This window comes from Arvicanthis niloticus, chromosome 19 (genome assembly GCF_011762505.2).
Source record: "Arvicanthis niloticus isolate mArvNil1 chromosome 19, mArvNil1.pat.X, whole genome shotgun sequence".
Taxonomy (NCBI): Eukaryota; Metazoa; Chordata; class Mammalia; order Rodentia; family Muridae; genus Arvicanthis; species Arvicanthis niloticus.
In genome coordinates this window covers 7,145,121-7,166,069 of record NC_047676.1, presented here as the reverse complement: position 1 = coordinate 7,166,069, position 20,949 = coordinate 7,145,121, and the positions used below count along the sequence as shown (strand labels likewise).

The 20,949-nt window shown below is 42.6% G+C and overlaps 1 protein-coding gene across 5 annotated transcripts; it reads right to left on the bottom strand.

The window, feature by feature from the left end:
- Positions 1 to 1,618: 1,618 nt before the first annotated feature.
- On the bottom strand, positions 1,619 to 14,210 carry LOC117723901 (uncharacterized). 5 transcript variants are annotated; one of them, XR_013105122.1, is made up of 5 exons: positions 14,084 to 14,210; positions 10,803 to 10,928; positions 9,220 to 9,312; positions 4,477 to 5,797; positions 1,619 to 3,960 (listed from the first exon to the last, which is right to left on the bottom strand). XR_013105122.1 is itself a non-coding variant. In XM_034523484.3 (4 exons), exons 2-4 carry the CDS (start codon positions 10,924 to 10,926, stop codon positions 4,824 to 4,826), a joined length of 1,191 nt encoding a protein of 396 aa, XP_034379375.3. In that variant the 5' UTR covers positions 10,927 to 10,928; positions 14,084 to 14,210; the 3' UTR covers positions 1,619 to 4,823. The 5 variants fall into 5 exon arrangements, 3 of the variants coding, with proteins under 3 accessions (XP_034379375.3, XP_076772495.1, XP_076772494.1); XR_013105123.1 differs by having other exon boundaries at positions 4,565 to 5,797; XM_034523484.3 differs by having other exon boundaries at positions 1,619 to 5,797.
- Positions 14,211 to 20,949: the final 6,739 nt, after the last annotated feature.

Below are 20,949 nucleotides of genomic sequence, written 5' to 3'. Positions count from 1 at the left end.
AGATATCCAAAACATCAACTGCATTTAAAAGATAGCTACAGAACATTATGCACAAAGACAAAAAGAATATATTCTGCTCAGTGGCATAAGATACCTTCTCTAAAATGAACCACATCACAGGCCACAAGCCAAACCACATTATTTAAAAAAAAAAAAAAAAAAGGAAAAAAGAAACGATCAGGCCGGGTGATGGTGGTGCAGGCCTTTAATCCCAGCACTTGGGATGCAGAGGCAGGTGGATTTCTGAGTTCGAGGCCAGCCTGGTCTACAGAGTGAGTTCCAGGACAGCCAAGGCTATACAGAGAAACCCTGTCTCAAAAAACCAAAAAAAGAAAAAAAAAAAGAAAGAAAGAAAAAAGAAACGATCAGAACACAATGTGCTGAAACTAAAAATGAATAAAAAGACTAACCTGCACAATTAATTGATGAAATGACATGCCTTTGAATGACTAGTGGTTCACTGAAGGGCTAGAGAGAAAGTACTCCTAAGTGGAAGAGTTCTATTGAACCTCAATTAAAATAGCAGAGGTCTCAAATTTAAAAACAAATAAACCCCCCCAAAACAAAAACAAAAAACAGACCCACAATACTAACAAGACAGAAACGGTCATCAAAAGTCTCATCACAAAGTAATGCCAAGCCTGACAGATTCACTATAAAATTCTACTAACCTTAGAAAATTTTAACTTTTTTTATTTAAAAAAAATTATTTTTATTTCTAAAACAAAAAAAATCAAGTATTAACACATTTCAAATCCTTCCAAAAATAGAAAAAGATGCACACTACCAAACTCATTCTAAGGAACCACTGTAACTCTAATATCAAAAGTAGACACACACACACAATAAATAGCCCTAATTAATATAGTTTTTTTTTTTTTTAAAGAAAATTAACTATAGTCAAACTTTGATCTCATGTCATGACCAAACTAGCTTCATCCTCATGATGGAAGGTTGGCTCAATATATGTAATCAATACATAATAGCCGGGCAGTGGTGGTACACACCTTTAATCCCAGTACTTGGGAGGCAGAGGCAGGTGGATTTCTGAGTTCGAGGCCAGCCTGGTCTACAGAGTGAGTTCCAGGACAGCCAGGGCTGCACAGAGAAACCCTGCTTCAAAAAAAAAAAAAAAAAAAAAAACAAACATAATACCATAAAATAGACAAACAGAAAAGTCATTGGGTAAACTTCAAATGTGTTCATAAGTCTTGATGGACTGAATCGAGGACTGGATGGAATGAATGAAGCATCTGTCAATATAATAAAAGCTGTGGACAAAACTGTGGGCAACTTTTATTATATGGAGAGAAATGAAAACTCTGGCATGAGACAAGGGTCCCTAATATCTCTACTTTTCCAATATTGTACTCCAATTCTTAAAGAAAGAAAGAAGAACATATAGATAGGCAAAGGGAAAAACTAGAAAGGAAAAAATTCAAGTATGTTAGTTTACAGATGACATGAATGTAACTAAAAACCTTGCTATATACTCTACTGAAACTTTAATTATGATCGTGTTGGCTCACGTCATGTCATCCTGACACAAGCTAGAGTCATTTTGAGGAAAAGAAGCTCAATTGAGGAAATGTCCCCACCAGAGTGGCCTGGAGCAAGCCGATATGCATTGTCTTGATTGATGGTTAATGTTGGAGGGCCCAGGTCATTGGAGGCAGTGCCATAACTGGTCTAGAGGTCCTGAGTACTGTAAGAAAGCATGCTGAGGGGCTAGAGGAATGGCTCAGCAGTTAAACGCACTGGCAGTTCTTCCAGAGGACCCAGAGATTCAATTCCTAGCATCCACATGGCAGCTCACATCTATTAATCCAGGCCCTGGGACTCTGATATCCTCACACAGAGGAGAGGAGAGGAGAGGAGAGGAGAGGAGAGGAGAGGAGAGGAGAGGAGAGGAGAGGAGAGGAGAGGAGAGGAGAGGAGAGGAGAGAAGCAAGCATGATGAACAAGCCATGGGAAGGAAGGCAGTTAACAGCATTCCTCCAAGCCCTCTCTGCTGTTCCTGCCTCCATATTCCTGCACTACCTGATTTTCTGCCCTGACTTCACCCAGTGATGGACTGTTACCTGGAAGTTTACTTAAGAAAATGAGCCCTTTCCTCCCCAATTTGCTTTTGGTGACAATGTTTTCTACTTCAATAGAATCCCTACTTAAGATAAAGATAAACACTATCAGCAAAAGTCGATATAAAATATCATGAGCCTCTGTATACACTAACAAGATACTTGCAGAGAAGGTACTTAGAAAAATAGCACCTAGTTTTTTTAAAAAGTTGTTTAAAGGAGACATCCAGGAATAACCCTAACCACAGAAATGAAGGGCTTCTATAAACAAAATTTGAAAATATCAAAAAGCATCACTTATAGGAAGACATTATAAGACAGAAAACCACAGAAATGAAGGGCTTCTATAAACAAAATTTGAAAATATCAAAAAGCATCACTTATAGGAAGACATTATAAGACAGAAAGACACATTCTAGGATTTGCAGAGCTCATCTTGTAAAAACACCTAGAGTAATAAAAGCAATCAATACATTCAATGTAATCCATAGCAAAATTCCAATGACAAAGAACTAGAAAAACACACAACTCATATGGGAACAAAAATTGCCACATACAAGCAAAGCAATTTATGCAGAAAGAACCATCAAATGTATGTTACTTAACAACCTCAAACATAAAATATCATACTATACTACACTATACTACATAACCATGGCGCTAAGGACTACATGGTAGTCATATAAAACAAATATGTAAAATGCCCACACAGAGAGAACACTAAGTTAAAGGACACAAAATATTTGACAAAATTTCCAAAAATATATGCCACAATAAAGAGCCTTTTGAACAAATACTGCTGGAAAATTAGATATCCAAATTCTTCCAAAGGGAAGATTAAAATGAGTTCTATTTCACTTATCCTACACAAAAATAAATTCAAACTGGTTTGAAAGATATTAACACTGAAATGCAAAAAGCATCACAGTAACTAACTGTACAAACATGCACATATTCAAACCACACACTGCACATTATTTTTGCATTAGTTATATTAAGCTGTATTGATACTATATCTATCACTGTGTGTGCATGACTGTGTGTGTTGAAAAGAAACAATTTAGAAAGAGAATGTGGTAATGAGGAGGCAGAAGAGAAATAATGGGAAGTAGGCAGAAAACACTGATGTGCATGTATCAAATGCCATGCATTATTTTTATTAGTAACTTTTCCAGTTGATGTGATAAAATGGAAGAACAACTTGGAGGAGAACAAGTTCAATCTGACTCAGGAAGGAAAGTTACTTTCTCCCATTGTGGTGGTCTGCAAAAGAACGGACCCCAGGGGCTCCTGTATTTGAATCTCTGGTTCTCAGTTGGTGGACGACTTAAGAAGGATTAGAGGTGTAGCCTTTTCAGAGGAGGTACAGGGTGTGTGTGTGTGTGTGTGTGTGTGTGTGTAATGAAACAAATTCTCTGATGTGTGAAGAAAGAGGAAGGCAGGGTTTCTCTTATATATAGATTAAAATGCTGCAGATTAGAATAACTGTTCAATAGTTTTCCAATATCTTTGCCGTCACAAATTCCTCTCTATTATGAGGTATTTGGTGTTTAATCAAGCACAATCTTTTTTTAAAAAAATCTTTGTCATATTTTTTGCATAAATAGGGTTTGTCTTCATTGTGAATGTTCTGGGGTCCAGTGAAGACTGAACAAATCTAAAGGCTGTGTGACAGTCTCCCCCGTATAGAGTCTGCTGACAACTGGAGTTTAAGGAAGACTGAAAATCTTGCACTCGTTTTTTCACTCACTTGTCGTCTTCCTTTCCTTTCTCTTCCCATGGCAAATGCCATGGGAACATGACCCCAAACAACTTAGAGGAAAACAGGCTTGTTTCAGTTTAAAGCTTAAAGATCCATCATTCAGGGAAGCCAGAGCAGGAGCTGAAACAGAAACCATAGAAGAGCTGTCTCTACCTGTGGGTTGTGACCCCTCTGGCAGTCAGATGACCTTTCACAGTGGTCACCTAAGATCATCTGTATACAAGACACTTACATTACGATTCATAACAATATCAAAATTACAGTTTTGAAGTAGCACTGAAAATAATTTTATGGTTGAGGGTCACAAGATGAAAAACTGCATTTAGGGGTCACAGCATTAGAAAAGTTGAGAAGCACCACCATAGAGGAAATATACCTGTTTGGTCCATATTTCAATATGCTCCTTCACCCAGATTTCTGTATACCCAGGAATACTTGCTGTGGAATGGCACTCCTTACCCTTCGATAGACTAATGCACAACATTTAGCAATCAAGAAAATGGCCCCCCTCCCAAAATATGCCTACAGGCTAATCTGTAGTCGAATACCTAGCTGAGAGTCCCTCAGGAAATGCTGGGCTGTGTGAGGTAGATCTGTACAGCTAACAAGGACATCTGCACCTGCTGGGATTCTCACCTGTGTGAGTCTTTTGTGTTGAATTCAAGGCTTAGGCAGTGTTTGTACGTGGAGTGTCTCTGTAGTATGATGTCTCTAGGATACTTACGGTGTGAAGAACAGGTAAAGGACTTGTCACACTGACTGCTCTTGAAGGCTTCCCCATCAGATGGATTCTCCAATGCTTATATAGACATGAGGGATTGATATGCCCTGGTCTTTTTCTGCACATGTGTAGGGTTTCTCTCAGGTGTGAATTGTTTGTGGTTGACCAACAGCTGAATAATACATAAAACATCTGCCACGTCCTCCCCATGTGCAGGCTAGCTGTTTGAACACTCTTGTGTGTTTTAAGTTATGAAGAACCTTTAAAAGGCCTTTCGACATCTCTCACATTCAGATGGTTTTCCCTCCAGACGAATTTTCCGGAGGTTAGAAACTGTTGTCTGAATAGTAAAGCACTCGCCACAATTGTCACAGGTATATTGCTTCATTCTCTTATGGGTTCGTGCATGTTGAGTGACGTCTGAAGGACTGGGAAAGGCTTTGCCACATTCCTCACACTCATAGGGCCTCTCCTCAGAATGAATTCTCTGATGTCTTTTAAGGCCTGAAGAATAGTAAAACATTTTGCCACATTCTTTGCACTTGTAGGACTTCTGTCCAGTATGAGCTTTCTTGTGTCGACTAAGGTGATGATTCCTGCTATAAGCTTTGCCACATTTCTCACAGGTGTAGGGTTTCTCTCCAGTGTGAACTACTTTGTGTTTACTAAGGGTTGAAAGATCGCTAAAGGGTTTTTTACACTCTTCACAGTTGTATGGTTTCTCTCCAGTATGAACTCTTTGGTGTTTTGTTAAGTCTGCAGGACTAGAAAACTTTTTGCCACATACGTCACACTCATAGGGTTTCATTCCATAGGTATGAATTTTCTGGTGGTTAGTCCTTGAGGAGGGTGTAGAAAAGGCCTTGCCACACACTTCACATTTGTAAGGTTTCTCTCCAGTGTGAATATTGTGGTGGTTAATAAGTGTGGAGCGCGTAGAAAAGGCCTTGCCACACACTTCACATTTGTAAGGTTTCTCTCCGGTGTGAATTTTCTGGTGGTTATGAAGTACGAAGCGCTGAGAAAAGGCCTTGCCACACACTTCACATTTGTAAGGTTTCTCTCCGGTGTGAATTTTCTGGTGGTTATGAAGTACGAAGCGCTGAGAAAAGGCCTTGCCACATATGTCACACCTGTAGGGTTTCTCTCCAGTGTGGGTTCTCAGGTGATGAGTAAGGACCGAGCTCTTAGCAAAGGCTTTGCCACAGTCTTTACATTTGTAAGGCTTTTGTCCTGCTGAGTAGAAGTGGAGATAAGAAGAAAAGCTTAGGAACATCTGTCATATTTATAATGTGCATCTTTAATACGGAGACTTTAACTCACTTTCATGGGTAAATAAAAAAACCACAACACATCACAACATCTCTATTCACAGTACATATATTTAGAAAATACAGCAGGTGGAAATCATTTAAAGTTCAATTGAAATAAGACAACGACAAAACAGAGAAATAGTGGAACATAATTCAAATTTAAATAGCTATGAAAGCTGTAACATGGATAGTAACAGGAACTCTTCAGGAATTATGATAACAGAATCGTGATAAACAAACACAGAAACTGTATGAGTGCATACACTTGAAAATGACAAAGTAGCCGGGTGGTGGTGGCGCACGCCTTTAATCCCAGCACTTGGGAGGCAGAGGCAGGTGGATTTCTGAGTTCGAGGCCAGCCTGGTCTACAGAGTGAGTTCCAGGACAGCCAGGACTACACAGAGAAACACTGTCTCGAAAAAAACAAAAAACAAAAAACAAAACAAAAAAGAAAGAAAGAAAGAAAGAAAGAAAGAAAGAAAGAAAGAAAGAAAGAAAGAAAGAAAATGACAAAGTAGCCAAACTAGGAAAACAGAAAGCTAATGATGATTGTATGAAACTGGATGGACATGGGAAAAGACGTTGTCTTATCCTAAGTGTGCAGTTTTAGTTGTGGAAGACAGAAAGCATAAGCTGCATAACCAGAGGACTGTCTGAAAACCAGCAAATAATATGCTTCAATTTAAGATAGCAGGCTTTACGTTATAATCTAATGACAAGATACCAAAAAACTATTATTAGGAAAAAACATCAACTTCTGCTATAAATGACAAATTTTGATAACTGAATACACCTGTCAGTTAACTAAATTAATTAAACAATTAATTAAAAGTAGCTTAATTTCTAAGAACTATTTATTTACAAGGTAAATAACCCCAGAGTAACCAATGAAAAGAGAAAATATAGAAAACACGAACATATGAGACCCATGTTCATACATGTAAGTGGAAAACCTGACAGTGTGAGGCCCATGTTCACACATGTAAGTGGAAATATGCAATACTGCTGGTCACAGAAACAGACATTTTAATATTGATTTTTCACAGACGTTAAAAAATGTTAGTCTTTTTGTTTGTTTTTCTTTTTTCTTTTTCTTTTTTTTGGGGGGAGGGAGGGTTTCTGGTTTTTTTGAGACAGGGTTTCTCTGTATAGCCTTGGCTATCCTGGAACTCACACTGTAGACCAGGCTGGCCTCGAACTCAGAAATCCGCCTGCCTCTGCATCCCAAGTGCTGAGATTACAGGCATGTACCACCACTGCCCAGCTTAAAAATGTTACAGTCTTAAAATGTTTTACTTGTATATATATTCCATCTAAAAACACACACAGTACATCTAATGAGATGATTTCAGGCAGATTAGGTAGCAAAATCATAATAGAGAAAATGGAATTGCAAATGAGGCACCAAGAATATAAAACTCACAAAATTCTTAACCACTGTAGGAAGCATTCTTCTAGACTTGTACAGACTTCCCCCAAGACTATCTACCCACAAAGTCACGTGCGTTAAATCACTGACACTGTGTGAGAGAAACCATTAAGTTGAATACTAATAATTCAGATAGCACTCTGAGAAGACAATTTAATTAACAGGATATAAAAATGTGACAGAGAAAATGGAGATTCTAGTCAGAGAGGGAGAGAGAATTAAAAAAGAAGAGAGGAAGTAAAATAACAGGAAGGTTGTCTACAGAAAAGTTATAAGGATTCATACTATTAACTATCTACCTAAAAATATATGTACAGTACATGGAAATATGAATATGAATATACATACATAATTTAAATGATGTTTTCCCATGGGGGCTGACAATGCTCCCTTCAAGAGCTAAAGACCACCTAAGAAAAACCTTGAACACCAGGCATGAAAAGCCTTCCTTTGAGTAATTAGTCAAGGTGGTCCTAAAGACTCCCAAAACATCCCAGACTACTACTAGTGCCTGTGGTGGTTCCTCTGAAGTAGAAGGTGAGTTCTTACTGCTGAAGATTCCACACACTTAAGACACAGGACCCAGAGGCCCCTGAACTGGAAATGATCAGAGTGCCTCCTCCCTGAGGAACAGTTTTCATGGTAACAGAAGGCAGCATGCAACCTTACCAAGAAGGGAAGCAACCAAAAGTCCTGCCTAGTCATGGTGCCCATGACACAACAATGACGAGCATGGTAAATGTCAGGGTGCAGTGCTGACAAATGTAACATGGTAAGCTTTCTCAACAAGAAAGAAATGCCTGGTGCTGGAAACCCAGCCAACCATGTGAAACCATGAATCTTGCTTGGAGAAGAGCCTACAACCACCACTTCTCTACACCAGCATAGTCTCCACCACCACATTCTAACTGTTTGTCCTTATACCCAGAGGGACGTAGAGTCCCCATCCCTCATCAAGGAAACTTCTCTTTGCAAAAAAATGCACACCATTTCAGAAAAACCACAATTGATCAAAATGTAGATTTGTGGCACCCAGTCCAAGTGAATGCATCTCTAAATAAATAAATAAATAAATACCTGCACCTGAGGCTCAGGGAATATTGAGGAAGAGGGGCTGAAAGATTTTTAAGCACCAGAGGGTCAGGGAATTTACTGTGGGATAGTGTCTCCAGTAATGTCATAGGCCACACTCAAAGGCTTACCAACTTGACTGACCACACACGAGGAAAGCAAGGACAACCAGTGCACCCCAGTGAGGACAGGGGAAAGCCTACAAGGCCTCAGCCCTACACAAAGAACCACAGGTAACCAGGAAATATGGAGAGAGGGAGAAATAGTCTTCCTCAGGGAAGAGCATACCAATCAGTTACCCAATACCAAGCATTCAATCTTGAAATCATGCATACAAGTAACATTGTACAGACTGAACAGTTTATTTGGGAATATGAATATAAGCATGTGACAACTCATTAAAAAGGAGACCATGAATTTGAAAGGCAGCAAGAGGGAGTATATAGGAGGGTTTATAAGGAGGAAGGGGGAGGATGATATAATCTCAAAAATAAGTTAAATAATTTTTTTGAAAAGAAATGTATGTATGAGTTACTGAATGCAAAGCTGTCCTAAATAGGTTTAAGAAGCATGTGCCAGTTTTGAAAGTAGTAAGAGATAGTGACGAGTCCATTGCAATGTAGACTCTCACCGAAATTCAGAACTTTGGCAGTCACTAAAAATGGACAGGAAGAACAACAGATGGAGACTTAAAGGACCACCAACAGCTGAGAGCACAAGTCATTAAAAAGATATCGACAGGATGTTTCCCACCAGAAAACGACACTTCAATGGATATATTAGAGCCTGGCCTTCTGTTGGATCCGACCTTCCACTCCACCTCTCACCCCTCATCCCTACACACCTTGGGGTGCAGCTGCTGCTTTTCTCTGCACATTCCAAAGCTCTTGGTTTTTCTCCAGAAATCTGACCAATAATGGCTTGGAGAAAGACAGGCCTGTGGGGAGGGAGAAAGAAGGGAGTTAACATTTCTATTCCAGTATTGCACTGATAAGAAAAAAACAAGACCTAACTAAGGTGGGATTGTTGAAAATGAGCTCCCCACAACGTTCCCAGTAGGCATTTTACAGTACTTAGTGGTTAATATTCACAGATCTTCATTTCTGTCATTAACAAGGAAAACTATAAAACCAGAAAAGTAAAACACACTTTCTTTTCCATGTGTGTTCTACAGCCCGTTTCCAATTAATTTCTCAAGCCATAAATAACTACAATGAAGGAGGCGCACACTGAAATAGATTAAAACACAAGCTGCCTCCAGAGGGCAGCCGTGCCCTTCTTCCCGAGTTCTACGAATCCGCTGTCTATCCCTCTTCCTGTGTGACTCATGGGGGGGGGGCGAGGGGGGGGGGAGCCAGGCGGTGGTGGCCCACGCCTTTAATCCCAGCACTTGGGAGACAGAGGCAGGCGAATTTCTGAGTTCAAGGCCAGCCTGGTCTACAGAGTTAGTTCCAGGACAGCCAAGGCTACACAGAGAAACAAAAAAACAAAACAAAACAACAACAACAACAACAAAAAACCCACAAGAATTTAAACAAAATTTATCTTACTTTGAAGAGGTCAGCTCAAGAATGAGGCACTTGTCTCTCTGGATGGGAGAGGTTAATTAACATTCCTTGGTCAGGGGACACTTGCTCCCCTGGAAGGGAGAGGCTTATTAACATTCTGCAGACCACAGGGGAGGGAACCCACCTGTGGGTGGGGAAGGCCCAGAGCACACAGACACATTCGGGAGGATTGACCATCCCTTGTCACCTACAGACAAGGGATGTCCTTGTCACCTTATTCTCTAAAGACCAACCAGTTTAAAAAGTCACACTGTTCTGCCAATCACATTGTGCCTAATGGCTACTGCCCTAAAAACTGTATAAAAGCCGGGCGGTGGTGGCGCACACCTTTAGTCCCAGCACTTGGGAGGCAGATTTCTGAGTTCGAGGCCAGCCTGGTCTACAGAGTGGGTTCCAGGACAGCCAGAACTATACAGAGAAACCCTGTCTTGAAAAACAAAAAAAAAAAAAAAAAAAAAAAAACTGTGTAAAAATTGGGCAAACAGGCTGCCTAGGATCACTGCCTCTCCTGCAGGTGCAAGACGACCCCCATCGAGTTGTAATAAATTCCTCTTGCTTTTTCCTGGCTCTGCATGGTTCACTCAGGGGGTCCCTGGTAAGCTAAGGTTCACCAGAATCATAAAAGTTGCACCAACAATTTTCCCTTAAAAGCAGGCCTGCAAGCTGGGTATGGCTAGGGAGGTCAAGGCAGGCATATTTCTAAGTTCAAGGCTAGCCTGGTCTACAGAGCAAGTTCCAAGGCAGAGAAACCTGGGGGGGGGAGGGGAAGCTTATTAGAAAGTGAAAGTTCCTAGATTTCTATAAAAGGAAGTTACATGTTGACAATGAATTAGGAACTCATTATGGAAGCTATCCTCACCCACGAACACAAGGTGGCTGTAATTCTCCAACATCACATCCCTGTACAGATTCCACTGGGCAGGCTCCAGGCATTCCCTCTCTTCTGCAGAGAAATCAATGGCCACATCCCTGAATGACAGCATTTCTGAAATAAAGATCAATGAATGCATATCACACAATATTTAAAACACTATTTAAAGCCACTAATACTAATACAAACACTAAGAGGCACTATGTGCCGTGAACGCCATTGTAAGGTCTCCCAAGGGTGAAAGAGCTAGAAATGCTTCCGATGTGGTAAAGGACACTATTAACTCTTCGATATAGTCGTGTGATCTCACACAGTACCCGTCTCTCAGAGAACAGTAAAAGATCCTATAAGTGTACATAGCTATTACCCAGCCAGGGATGCCGAGCGGTGCAACGAATGCATCCACAAGGGGATGCAGATCACATGCCTGTATCATGCACTTTATCCTAAAGTCACAGTGAGCAGCGACTTCTCCGCACTTAGTACACAGAACAATGACTGGGAAAGGAAATTCAAATGCTGGTTCTGATGGAGACGCTGAGTCCTGAAGTCCAAGTTTCCGAGTATGCAGAGTTCCGTAGTAATACTGACTTTATAGTGGTTTGAAAGTGCTCCTCTTCCTCCCCTCCTTCTTTTCTTCCTTCCTTCTTTCCTTTCTTATTTCAGACGCATAGAATTTGAAGAAATGACTATAGATCTTCACTAAAAGCCTGGTATAATTCTTCTGTGAGTCCATCTGGGCCTCTGTTTCCTTTTTCTTTCTTTCTTTCTTCTTCTTCTTCTTCTTTTTTTTTTTTTTCATTTATTTTCTTTAAAAATAAAAGGGAAAGGGAGTGGTTTTGTGTGTATGATCTCCTCATTTGTGTGGTCTCTTTAGATTGCTCATCTCCTCTTAGTTTAACATGGGCAGTTGGAGGAATGTAGCCGCCTGCGGCCACAAATCAACTGAGCTCACCTGAAAGGGGGGCTGGGAATAAAAGGGGGACGGAGGGTGAGAAGAGATGAAGCCAACACAAATTTCTCTGATTAAGGCTCAAAGCTTTTATGTTCAGCTCTCAATTTAAAGGGAAAGGCCCCTCTTGGTTTAAGCCGGAGATGAGTGGAATAATCCATAATCACGGCCAGAGATATCTCAAGGCAAACCCAGAGCAGTTCTTCTAAGTTCTGTGCACTTAAAGTGGGTAACTCCACCAAGATCCTACCACTTGGTCTGTTGTGGCAAACAAGGTCTCTCAGGCCTGCTCAAAGCTATGGGAAGAGCACAGAGGAATTTAGAAATGGAATGGGGAACAGATTTCTAAAGTTTTCCTTTATAAGGCTCTGGGTTTCTCCAGTGTCTGCTGCAGTGTTTCCCCGATTATCCTGGTCTGAACTGAGATCCCTCTTTTCTTCCCTTCAGTCAGCTGAGCCAACAATCACTCTTAACTGTCCCAAGTCACAAGAAGTATGAAGTAGAAACTCCAGCATTTTCTTAAGAAAAAAAACCTAGACATTGTCAAAAGCTTCTCCACACATGAGAGGTGAGATGCTTACCCTTCACTCTTCTTTACCCAGGTGTCGGCAGGAAAACTGCTCAGCTCACAGAGGAGCAAGAGCCCAGAGTAGAGTGAAGATAGAAACACTTCCCTGAGAGAGCAGGTCCCCAAAGGAAGAATTAACTGCAAGGGTCACTACCCAATACTGCCTAGCACAGGCCACCACTGTTGATGATGGGGGATGTCTGCTCCTCTCAGGCCTCTGTGGGCTGCCTGTGGGTGGAGGGCAGAAGGTCTGTCACCATGGTCTCATTAGGCGGGTTTTGGCTAAAAGAAAGGAAACATTCCAGGACACTTAAGCGTGACAAAGTTTACTTTCTAGGTGGAAGAAACGCAACGCCTTTCTGGCCAGAGAGCAAAATGTTGTAAGGCCCCCACAAAGGGAGGACCTCACCCAAGCCTCAGGAATTCACGGCCACCCATTAACTCACAAGACACCGAACTTGATGCAATCAGCAAGAGGTATATTTCAATCAGTATACTGAGGTCAAGACCTATGACCCACGCAGGGGCAGTGGGGTCCGACCCCCGGGGCTTTGGAGAGAGAATTTAAAGTCAAAAACCACAACTCAGTGGGGAACCACAACCCAGGGGGAGTGAAGGAGGGTTATTGGAGAGTACCTATAGAAAGTCCCAGCCCATTATTCAGTTTGTGACAGGGTCTAAGGAACAGTCATGGGGAACATTTTGTATAGACTATTTTCTAAGAGCCTGTACGTAACCAACCACCTATCTTGTGGCCAGCCAAGTTCCTGAAACACAGAGCTCACGACCAAGCTGACCTGTACGCTTGGTGTCTGCTCCGCCTGCTAGGAGTTTTTGAAAATTTTTAACCCTTTCAATGTGAGTCCCTTTCTGGCCAGGGAGCAAAATGTGAGTCCCTAAGAATGGCTGCATATTCCTACTCAGAATATGGAATCTCACTGCGCTCTCCTTCAGTGGAACCTGGTTCTAGACACAAGCCTAGAACAACAGAATAGAGCGACAGGAAGTCACAAGAACTCCCGAGCCTCCGGTCCATGTGCCTCAGAGACATTCTGTGAGAGAAGCCCAAACAAATCCTGCCCTTCTGGGTGCAGGTTCACTCCTTTTCCTTTCCTCGTTCTTCTAGAATGTAAGAGTTTACAAACTTGCCGGGCGGTGGTGGCGCACGCCTTTAATCCCAGCACTTGGGAGGCAGAGGCAGGCGGATTTCTGAGTTTGAGGCCAGCCTGGTCTACAGAGTGAGTTCCAGGACAGCCAGGGCTACACAGAGAAACCCTGTCTCAAAAAACCAAAAAAAAAAAAAAAAAAAAAAAAAAGTGTCTTTACAAACTTTAGAAACACGAGTGCTACGTGCCTATAAAGTGCAGTAGTGACCAGAAACTCCACTTTCTCTAGACGTGTGCAGAAACCTGACTAACAGCCAGATGGGCGCGAGTTAGCTAGTACCAGTATGCTCCCACAGCCGAGCTGGACAGACAGACAGACAGCTCCCAGCCTTGCCTCGGGACCAGGGAGATCCTGGATGGACTGAAGAAGCAGCAATCTGAGGCAGCACCATCCCCATCGCCCTCTCCCCAGCGCTGACCTAAATCCTGACTCAGTAGCCCAGCCTAGGTTAGAACAGCCCCTCCAAAGTGAGCTTCTCCCAGCTTCCCAGGGGCCCCGTGACAACTCCTTCAAAGATGGATCTACCCGCCCACCCTGCACAATCCCTCAGGCCTCGTGGGCTGCCCTGCACCCTGAACCAACCTTCACCTCAGAGATCCAACCCCAGCAAGGTAGTAAGAAACTTGAGCCCAAATTGGAGGACTCGCTGTGTAGGCCGGAACATGCGCAGAAAGAACTCAAAGGACTCCACGGCTTCCCTCGCTTGTTACGTCACATTGAAGGAAACTACATTTCCCATAAGTCTGTGTAGTGGAGGTCCAAGAGTCGCAGCGTCCCGTGTGAAAGGATAGAAACACGCAGTCCCTGCCGCTAGAGGGAGACAGTCCGAGGAAATTCGGCTGCTTTGAAAATCCTCTGCTCAAAGCTGAGATGCTGGAATGTGAAACCTTACAATAATGTTGATGAAATTTACTGGTTATTTTTACTGTAGTTCCACACTCAGTTCTGCTAATTATAGGAGCTTACTACAGAATAAAACGTTCGTTTTGACTCAATTTTACTTTGAGATAATTAACAAAACACTAACATGGAAAGCCGCCGCTAAGCCTTTCAAATGAGTTTTGAAGACAGACTTGATAGCAGCCACCTGGTGGCAGCTACTCCTGTATTGAAATGAAAAGAACAAACAGAAACGGGATGACGCGTTAGGTTTCATAAAGTCAGGAGGCCTTGATTTTTACTGCGGAACACTGAAAACAGCCAACACAGGAGAACCAAACAGTCTTGCGGTGGCAGGGACACAGAGAAATGATTCCCTGAAACCGTGGTCTCAGAAATATATTTCTGGAAATACAAAATGAGCTAGGAGCTCGCTTTGCAGCATGGATCTATGTGCCCTCCTCTCTTTTCTTGGGAATTATTACTCTGTCATTGATGAGGTCAAATCATACAAATTCTATACATGTTAGTACTTGTGAGAGACGCGGATTCTCAAGGAAGCTATTTCTGAGCAGAGACACCCGGAAGTTCATATTTCATTTTCGCTCACCACAAGTCACTTGCGTTTTCTCTCTATGGCTTTTTTTCTTGTCACTACCTCCTTGAAACGCTTGATCACAAGTTGAGTCTTAGTAGGTGGCAGGTACATAACACATTTACGTTATAATGTACACAGGGAATGAATACTTGCTCTGTGGTAAAGGAGCGGCAGTAGTGACAAGAGAATCCTGCCAATCAGAACAATCAGAAGTATGTCTTCAGAAAAGCTACAAAACTACATTCCCAGTATGTCTCTGTGTTTCCTCATGAGAGATGTGTTAATCTGGGTGTATCTGGATTAGAAGTACTAGCTCAATATGTGGTGGGCATAGTGGGTCTTGAAAACTGCGCAAGCAAAGCGTTGATTTTACTAGATTTTTCAGGGACATATTTTTAACATGGCTTTTAGCAGGTATTTAATCATGTATTTCGTATGTACATTTTTAAAAAGTAAGGAAATGATATCACCTTCAAATATCAATTCAGTTTCTAGAGTGTAAGCCTATTATTTAATTTTCTTGATTTAGTTTATAAGACTCTAGTGAGCAGAGCCTTAGTTTACCAGAGACCCTGAGTGAACCACACAGAGACGAGAGATTGCTGAAAAAAATGCAAGAGGAATTTTTAATGTTCCAGCATGCTGGGGCCGTTCTGCTTTCCAAAAGGAGAGGCGACTCCCCCGCCACCTCCCTTAACAAGCTGATATTTATACAGTCTCTAGGGGTAGCGGCCATTAGACACAATGTGATTGGCAGAACAGTGTGACTTTTTAAGCTGATTGGTCTTTAGGGATCGAGGCGGCAAGGACCTCCCTCGTCTGTAGGTGGCAAGGGTTGGTCTGTCCTGCGGAATGTGTTTATGTGCTCTGGGCCTTTCCCACCCACAGGTGGGTTCCCTCCCCTGTGTTTTGAGGAATGACAATCACCCTCTCTTATCCTGCTTGTGCCCCTTGACCTTTCTAAAGTTCCTGAGCCAACCAGGAATGTTAATTAGCCTCTCTCTTTGGTGGGTGGGAGGGACAAGTGTTTCAAAGTTCCTCTACAAGTTCAAACAAGTTTTCTCTGCATAGTCCTGTCAGTCAGGAATAATCTGAATCTGTAGACCAAGATGGCCTCCAACCTAGAGATCCATCACCCACTACCTCCTGAGTGCTGGAGTTAAAAGGCAAGCACCACCATGCCCAATGGAAAAGTTCAATTTTATGAACGTATGTTTCTCTGTGTGTGCGCACACACATTTTTTTGTACATGAGCCCAAGCATGTCAGAATAAGGGGTGTAATCCTCTGTAACTACTGCTACAAGTGCTTGAGAACCATCATGTGCGTGTTGGAAACCAAACCCAGATCCTTGGCAAACAGACTAAACACGCATAACTACTTCAGCCTGTAAACACAGACTTTGAAGTGACTTTGGCAAACATCAGACCTAATGGAGAATGTTTCAATGGGGGGAATTAAATGAACAAGGTATTATACAAACTGTCTTATTAGAGGTAATAGATAAATTTTTCCACAGGGTCTAAACAAACATATTAGGCCTGAGAACTCAGGTTCTGGTAGATTTTTCTATTAACTCTGCCTGGGTTACTATTATCCTGCTGTGCTGGGAGCCAACTCCTAGCAGAAAGCCGATCATCTTTGCAGCCATCTCAGGGCAAATATTTACAGGTTGATACTTTTCCACCCTGACAATAGACTTGTTTTTCTAGCGTGATATTTTTGCAAGCAGCCCACAGCAGCTGATCACACTCTGATAAACATCTTGTTTTTCTCAGACATATCCTGGACTTGCTGTTTTAGTGCCCCCAGCTGCAAGGCACTCATGGTTAAGTGTCTCCAGCTGCACTCCCCTGCTTGTGCTTATATACACATAGTTGCCTTTCAATAAACAAGACTTGATTAGACAATTGTCTTGTCTCCATTCTTCATATCTCTTGCCCCTTCATCCCCACTCTCTCCCTTGCAGGAGTAGGGTCCGACCCCAACATCCAGTCCGTGGAGCGTGGAGAAAAACCACAAACCAGGGGAGTGGGGAGGGGGTGAGGGGTTGCCAAGGATACATAACATAAGAATAGCGAAACATTCCAGAGAAACCCACCCTGAAAGGTTAATAGCCATGGAAATTACTCAGTACAATCATTTTTCTCAAAAATGTAGTCTTACCAAGTCACTGTCCCCTATACCGTCATTACAAAACATTTCTCACTTCCTCCAGTCACAGCCCCACCTAGATGGCTTGTATTTTTTATGGTCAGGAATGTGTCTTCCTGCCTTGGGCCTCTTCCACCCATAGGTGGGCCTATTGCTTGAGGCTTGAGGAATGTAATTCATCCAGCAAGTGTCCTGGGGTATGAAGGCCTGAAATCTTATTTTCAGTTCCTCGTTCTGGAATCTGCACTTTTCTGCCCAAGGTCTAAGGGCAAAGAAATCTACACATATTTCATAAAATGGCCTTTATAATTTTTCACTCTACATAAGCATGTGTTTAGAAGACACCTGGTGGTGACTCCTGGGTCAGGTTTGTGGGAAGCCATGGTGAGGGGACTATGGTACAGAAAGATCAGCACATGGACTCTGGAATTTCTTTATAAGTAAACATCAGAGACTTGCACTTTTCACTTTGCTCAATGATTTTAAACATCTGTGCCCCAGCCCCAGCCCCAGGCCCTTCACTACATGGATTCCCCGAGTTCTCCTTGAAAGATAGAAAAATCATAAGTTGATCCCCTGAACCCTACTCTTAAAAGCAAAGACATAAAAACCTGTAAGTCAAACACTGTGTTGCCTCAGTCCCAGGAAATTAGCTGAGCATTTGAACAGATGGCCCTAACTAAACAAACCCTAAGATGTATGGTGTCAGGATGCTATGGGTCCGTGATTAGCCTGGCTGCGCTTTGAACTAACAGCCCTGAGACAGTTGGTGCCAGGATGCTAAAAGTTCGAGATTAGCCTGACCCCCTTGAACTGGAGCTCATGATATATAGTGTGAAACTAGTTCGAAATAGCCAAATATAAAGTGACACACCATCCATCTTAAGAATTTGAGATCAAATGTACCAATGACCTAGTGACCTGTTCCCCCTCCGTCCCCCTTCCCTAACTCCACTCTCAGCCTTCCCCCTTCCCTAACTCCACCCCCACCTGGTTTGTAGATTCCCCCTTAAAAACGTGAATCCTTTCTCTAGCTGTGGCATCTTATTCATGTATGGCTCACAAAGTGTGTCAGCACAGAACAAGGATTAAATTCGTTTGTATTGTAAGACCCCCCCAAAGGGGACCCTCACCCAAGTCCGGACCTGCACACACCCAAGGACACACGAGGACCGCCTTGATGTAATAACAAAAGGTAGTTTAATGGAGAGGGCCCTCGGGCCAGAACATATCTCACACAGGAGATAGAGGATCTGACCCCCAGCCCAGGAAACTTGGGATATTTATGGGTAGGGGTTGGGGAGAGCGGGGAAAATTTGGTGCGGTTACATATGATTGGATATTTCAAACATCCGTTCTCAAGCCTGGTTTCCATCTAGCCCCCATCCCAATTATCCTAATTTACATCTGTATCTTGCTCCTGGGAGAATTCCTTTCAAGTGACTTCCATTTACCCAGGTGTTTCATTGCCTCTATCTTGGGTCTTTTGTGCCTTTGAAATGTTTATTCAAGCCCTTGGAATGCACCCCAGGGGCAGCTAAGACTTGAGTGTAAATTGAAACTCTGAACCTAAGAAACTTTCATGTTGAGACCTAAAATTTCATTTTTACAATTTATTCTCACAGTATTACTGTGTTTAACATCAAATCCACCTTCATTATAGCCATGTGTTTTACCCTAAGCTAGCCCCCTGTCTGTTTCCTACTTTGTATTTAGATATAATGTGTCTATAAGCTGTCTATGTTAGTGAGCCATGTTTTCTGATTCTTCTGTCTTTAAGTGTGGAGAGCTTCCGGGCTGCTTCACAGGAATCTGACATCGGCCAAGGACAAGGAAATGGGCTTCAGGCAGGAATCTGCCTTTGGGCCGTGACAAGGAAGTAAGTTCAGGCAGGAATCTAAATCTTAGGCTAGAACAAAGAAGTGGGCTTCAGGACTGAATATGACATTAGGCTACTGTGCCCTTCCTCCAGGCCTGAGCAGGCCTGCAAAGTCTTTTACCACAATAGACCAAGCAACAGTAGGACCTAGGAGATCCATTGCATTACCAGCCTTGGCGCCTTGGAGCCTGCTACCTGAGCTAAGAAGAATGGACTGCCTGCTGAGCTAGCCTCGACACCTTCCGGGCTGCTATCTCCTTGCCCAGCCCCTGGGCTGAACTGAGAAGAGACTCTGGGGGGGTGGGGCTTCCCCTTTATATGTGAAAGCAAATTATTAAACTTCGAGCCTTGATCAGAGAACTTTGTCTTGGCTTCATCTCTTCCTGGCTGTTTCCCTATTCTCAGCCTCTCTTGCAGGTGAACCCGGTTCAATGTTGCTGCAGGCGGCAACAGGCTAGGACAGGGAAGTTGGCTCTGATATTTTGGTCATCCTGATAAGCCCTTAGAATCAGTGATCACGGGAGTGATCCCAGGAGTGATCACGGGACTTTGTTTATTGTCTTGCTTGTGCTTTCACTATCTGTGTTTATTGTCTTGCTTGACTATTTGCATCTCTTGTATTGCTAGTTCTTCAACCTAGAACTGACCTTAAAACTTGCATGTAATTAAAATGGTATAAAAGCAGATTGGAAAAAAAATAAAACCACCTTCAGACACAGAACTGGCTGGGGTCATGCTACAATGTTGTCTAATTGTTTTTTGTTTGTTTGTTTGTTTTTGTTTTTTCCTTATTAATCCTCACTCCTGCGCTGGAGAACCTGTTGACTGACTGGGCTGGCCTGGTCACTTAAGGGCTTGACATGCTTGATGATAGGCTCACCAAGGATGGCCTCAATAAAGCATCTTAAAGACAGTGCTTGGTCCTACATTAGCGTTCTGCTTTCTTATGTTTAAGTAAAGACAATCAATCTGAATTTCCCCCTGGGTAGCAAGATTCTATATGTAGATCTGAACTTTAAAATCACTACCTTTAAGCAGAAATAACTAGGAAACGTGATAAACATTACTGAGAAAGGCTCTACTCACAGGCTAAACTTGGGTGCTGCGTCCTCAGGACTTTAAAAGAGCCCGAATGACCTGTGGTTGCACAGATACTGAGCTAAAGCCCTATCCTTCAAAGTTTACTGTTCAAACTTGGGCAGGAGCCCAAGCACTATGTAAATTCTCCTCTCTGTGTTCCCGGAAGTCTTTCGAACTGACTCGTGGGAAATGTAGTTCCAGGCACTATGACATCACCAGAAGGGGTTAAGGATATTTAACTATCGCGGTCTGTCTTCAAACTAAGCTACTCCCCAAAGTTAGGCTAGTGTCATGCTCAGAACTGGGTTTGGATCTCTGACCTGCAGATCTGAGGGATTATGCACAGTGGGTGGTCGGGCGCGGGGAGTGGGTGGAGCTGACTTGAGCTGTTTAGGACACAGGGGAAGCTGCTGACCTGGAGACACTATGCTGACCTAGCCTGGACCACTCCCCTGGGTGCAGGTTTGATCAGGCAGAGGGTCTCATGACAAAACCATGTGCTGTGTGTGTCCAGTATCTTTGGGCGCTCCTACGGCGCCCCAGACTAGCATGAATGGAGTCACAGAATAATCCTGTGAATTTGGGAAGTAGTGGCTTATTCAGGGTCCTCACCATAGATTTTGCCACAACAGTCAAACCAAGTGTTTGTGATCTGGATAGTGGCTTATGACATAGGATTCTATTCTCAGGGAGCATGGGCTTCAGAACATCTTCGTTCTTTCAGAATTATCAGTGAGTTTCCAACCATATCTAAAATATTTCCAAGTTAGTGTTGCTAACCTGTGGGAAAAACAATAACATTACATGAAGTTAAAAAAAAAAGAAGAGGAAGAAGAGGAAGAGGAGGAGTAGGAGGGGA

Coding starts and splice junctions, on each gene's coding strand:
- LOC117723901 (XM_034523484.3), bottom strand. CDS start 10,926: ATGCTGTCATTCAGGGATGTGGCCATTGATTTCTCTGCAGAAGAGAGG. Junction 9,313..10,802: donor CAGCCACCTTGTGTTCGTGG/GTGAGGATAGCT, acceptor CCCTCCCCACAG/GCCTGTCTTTCTCCAAGCCA. Junction 5,798..9,219: donor AGCAGCAGCTGCACCCCAAG/GTGTGTAGGGAT, acceptor ACTTCTACTCAG/CAGGACAAAAGCCTTACAAA.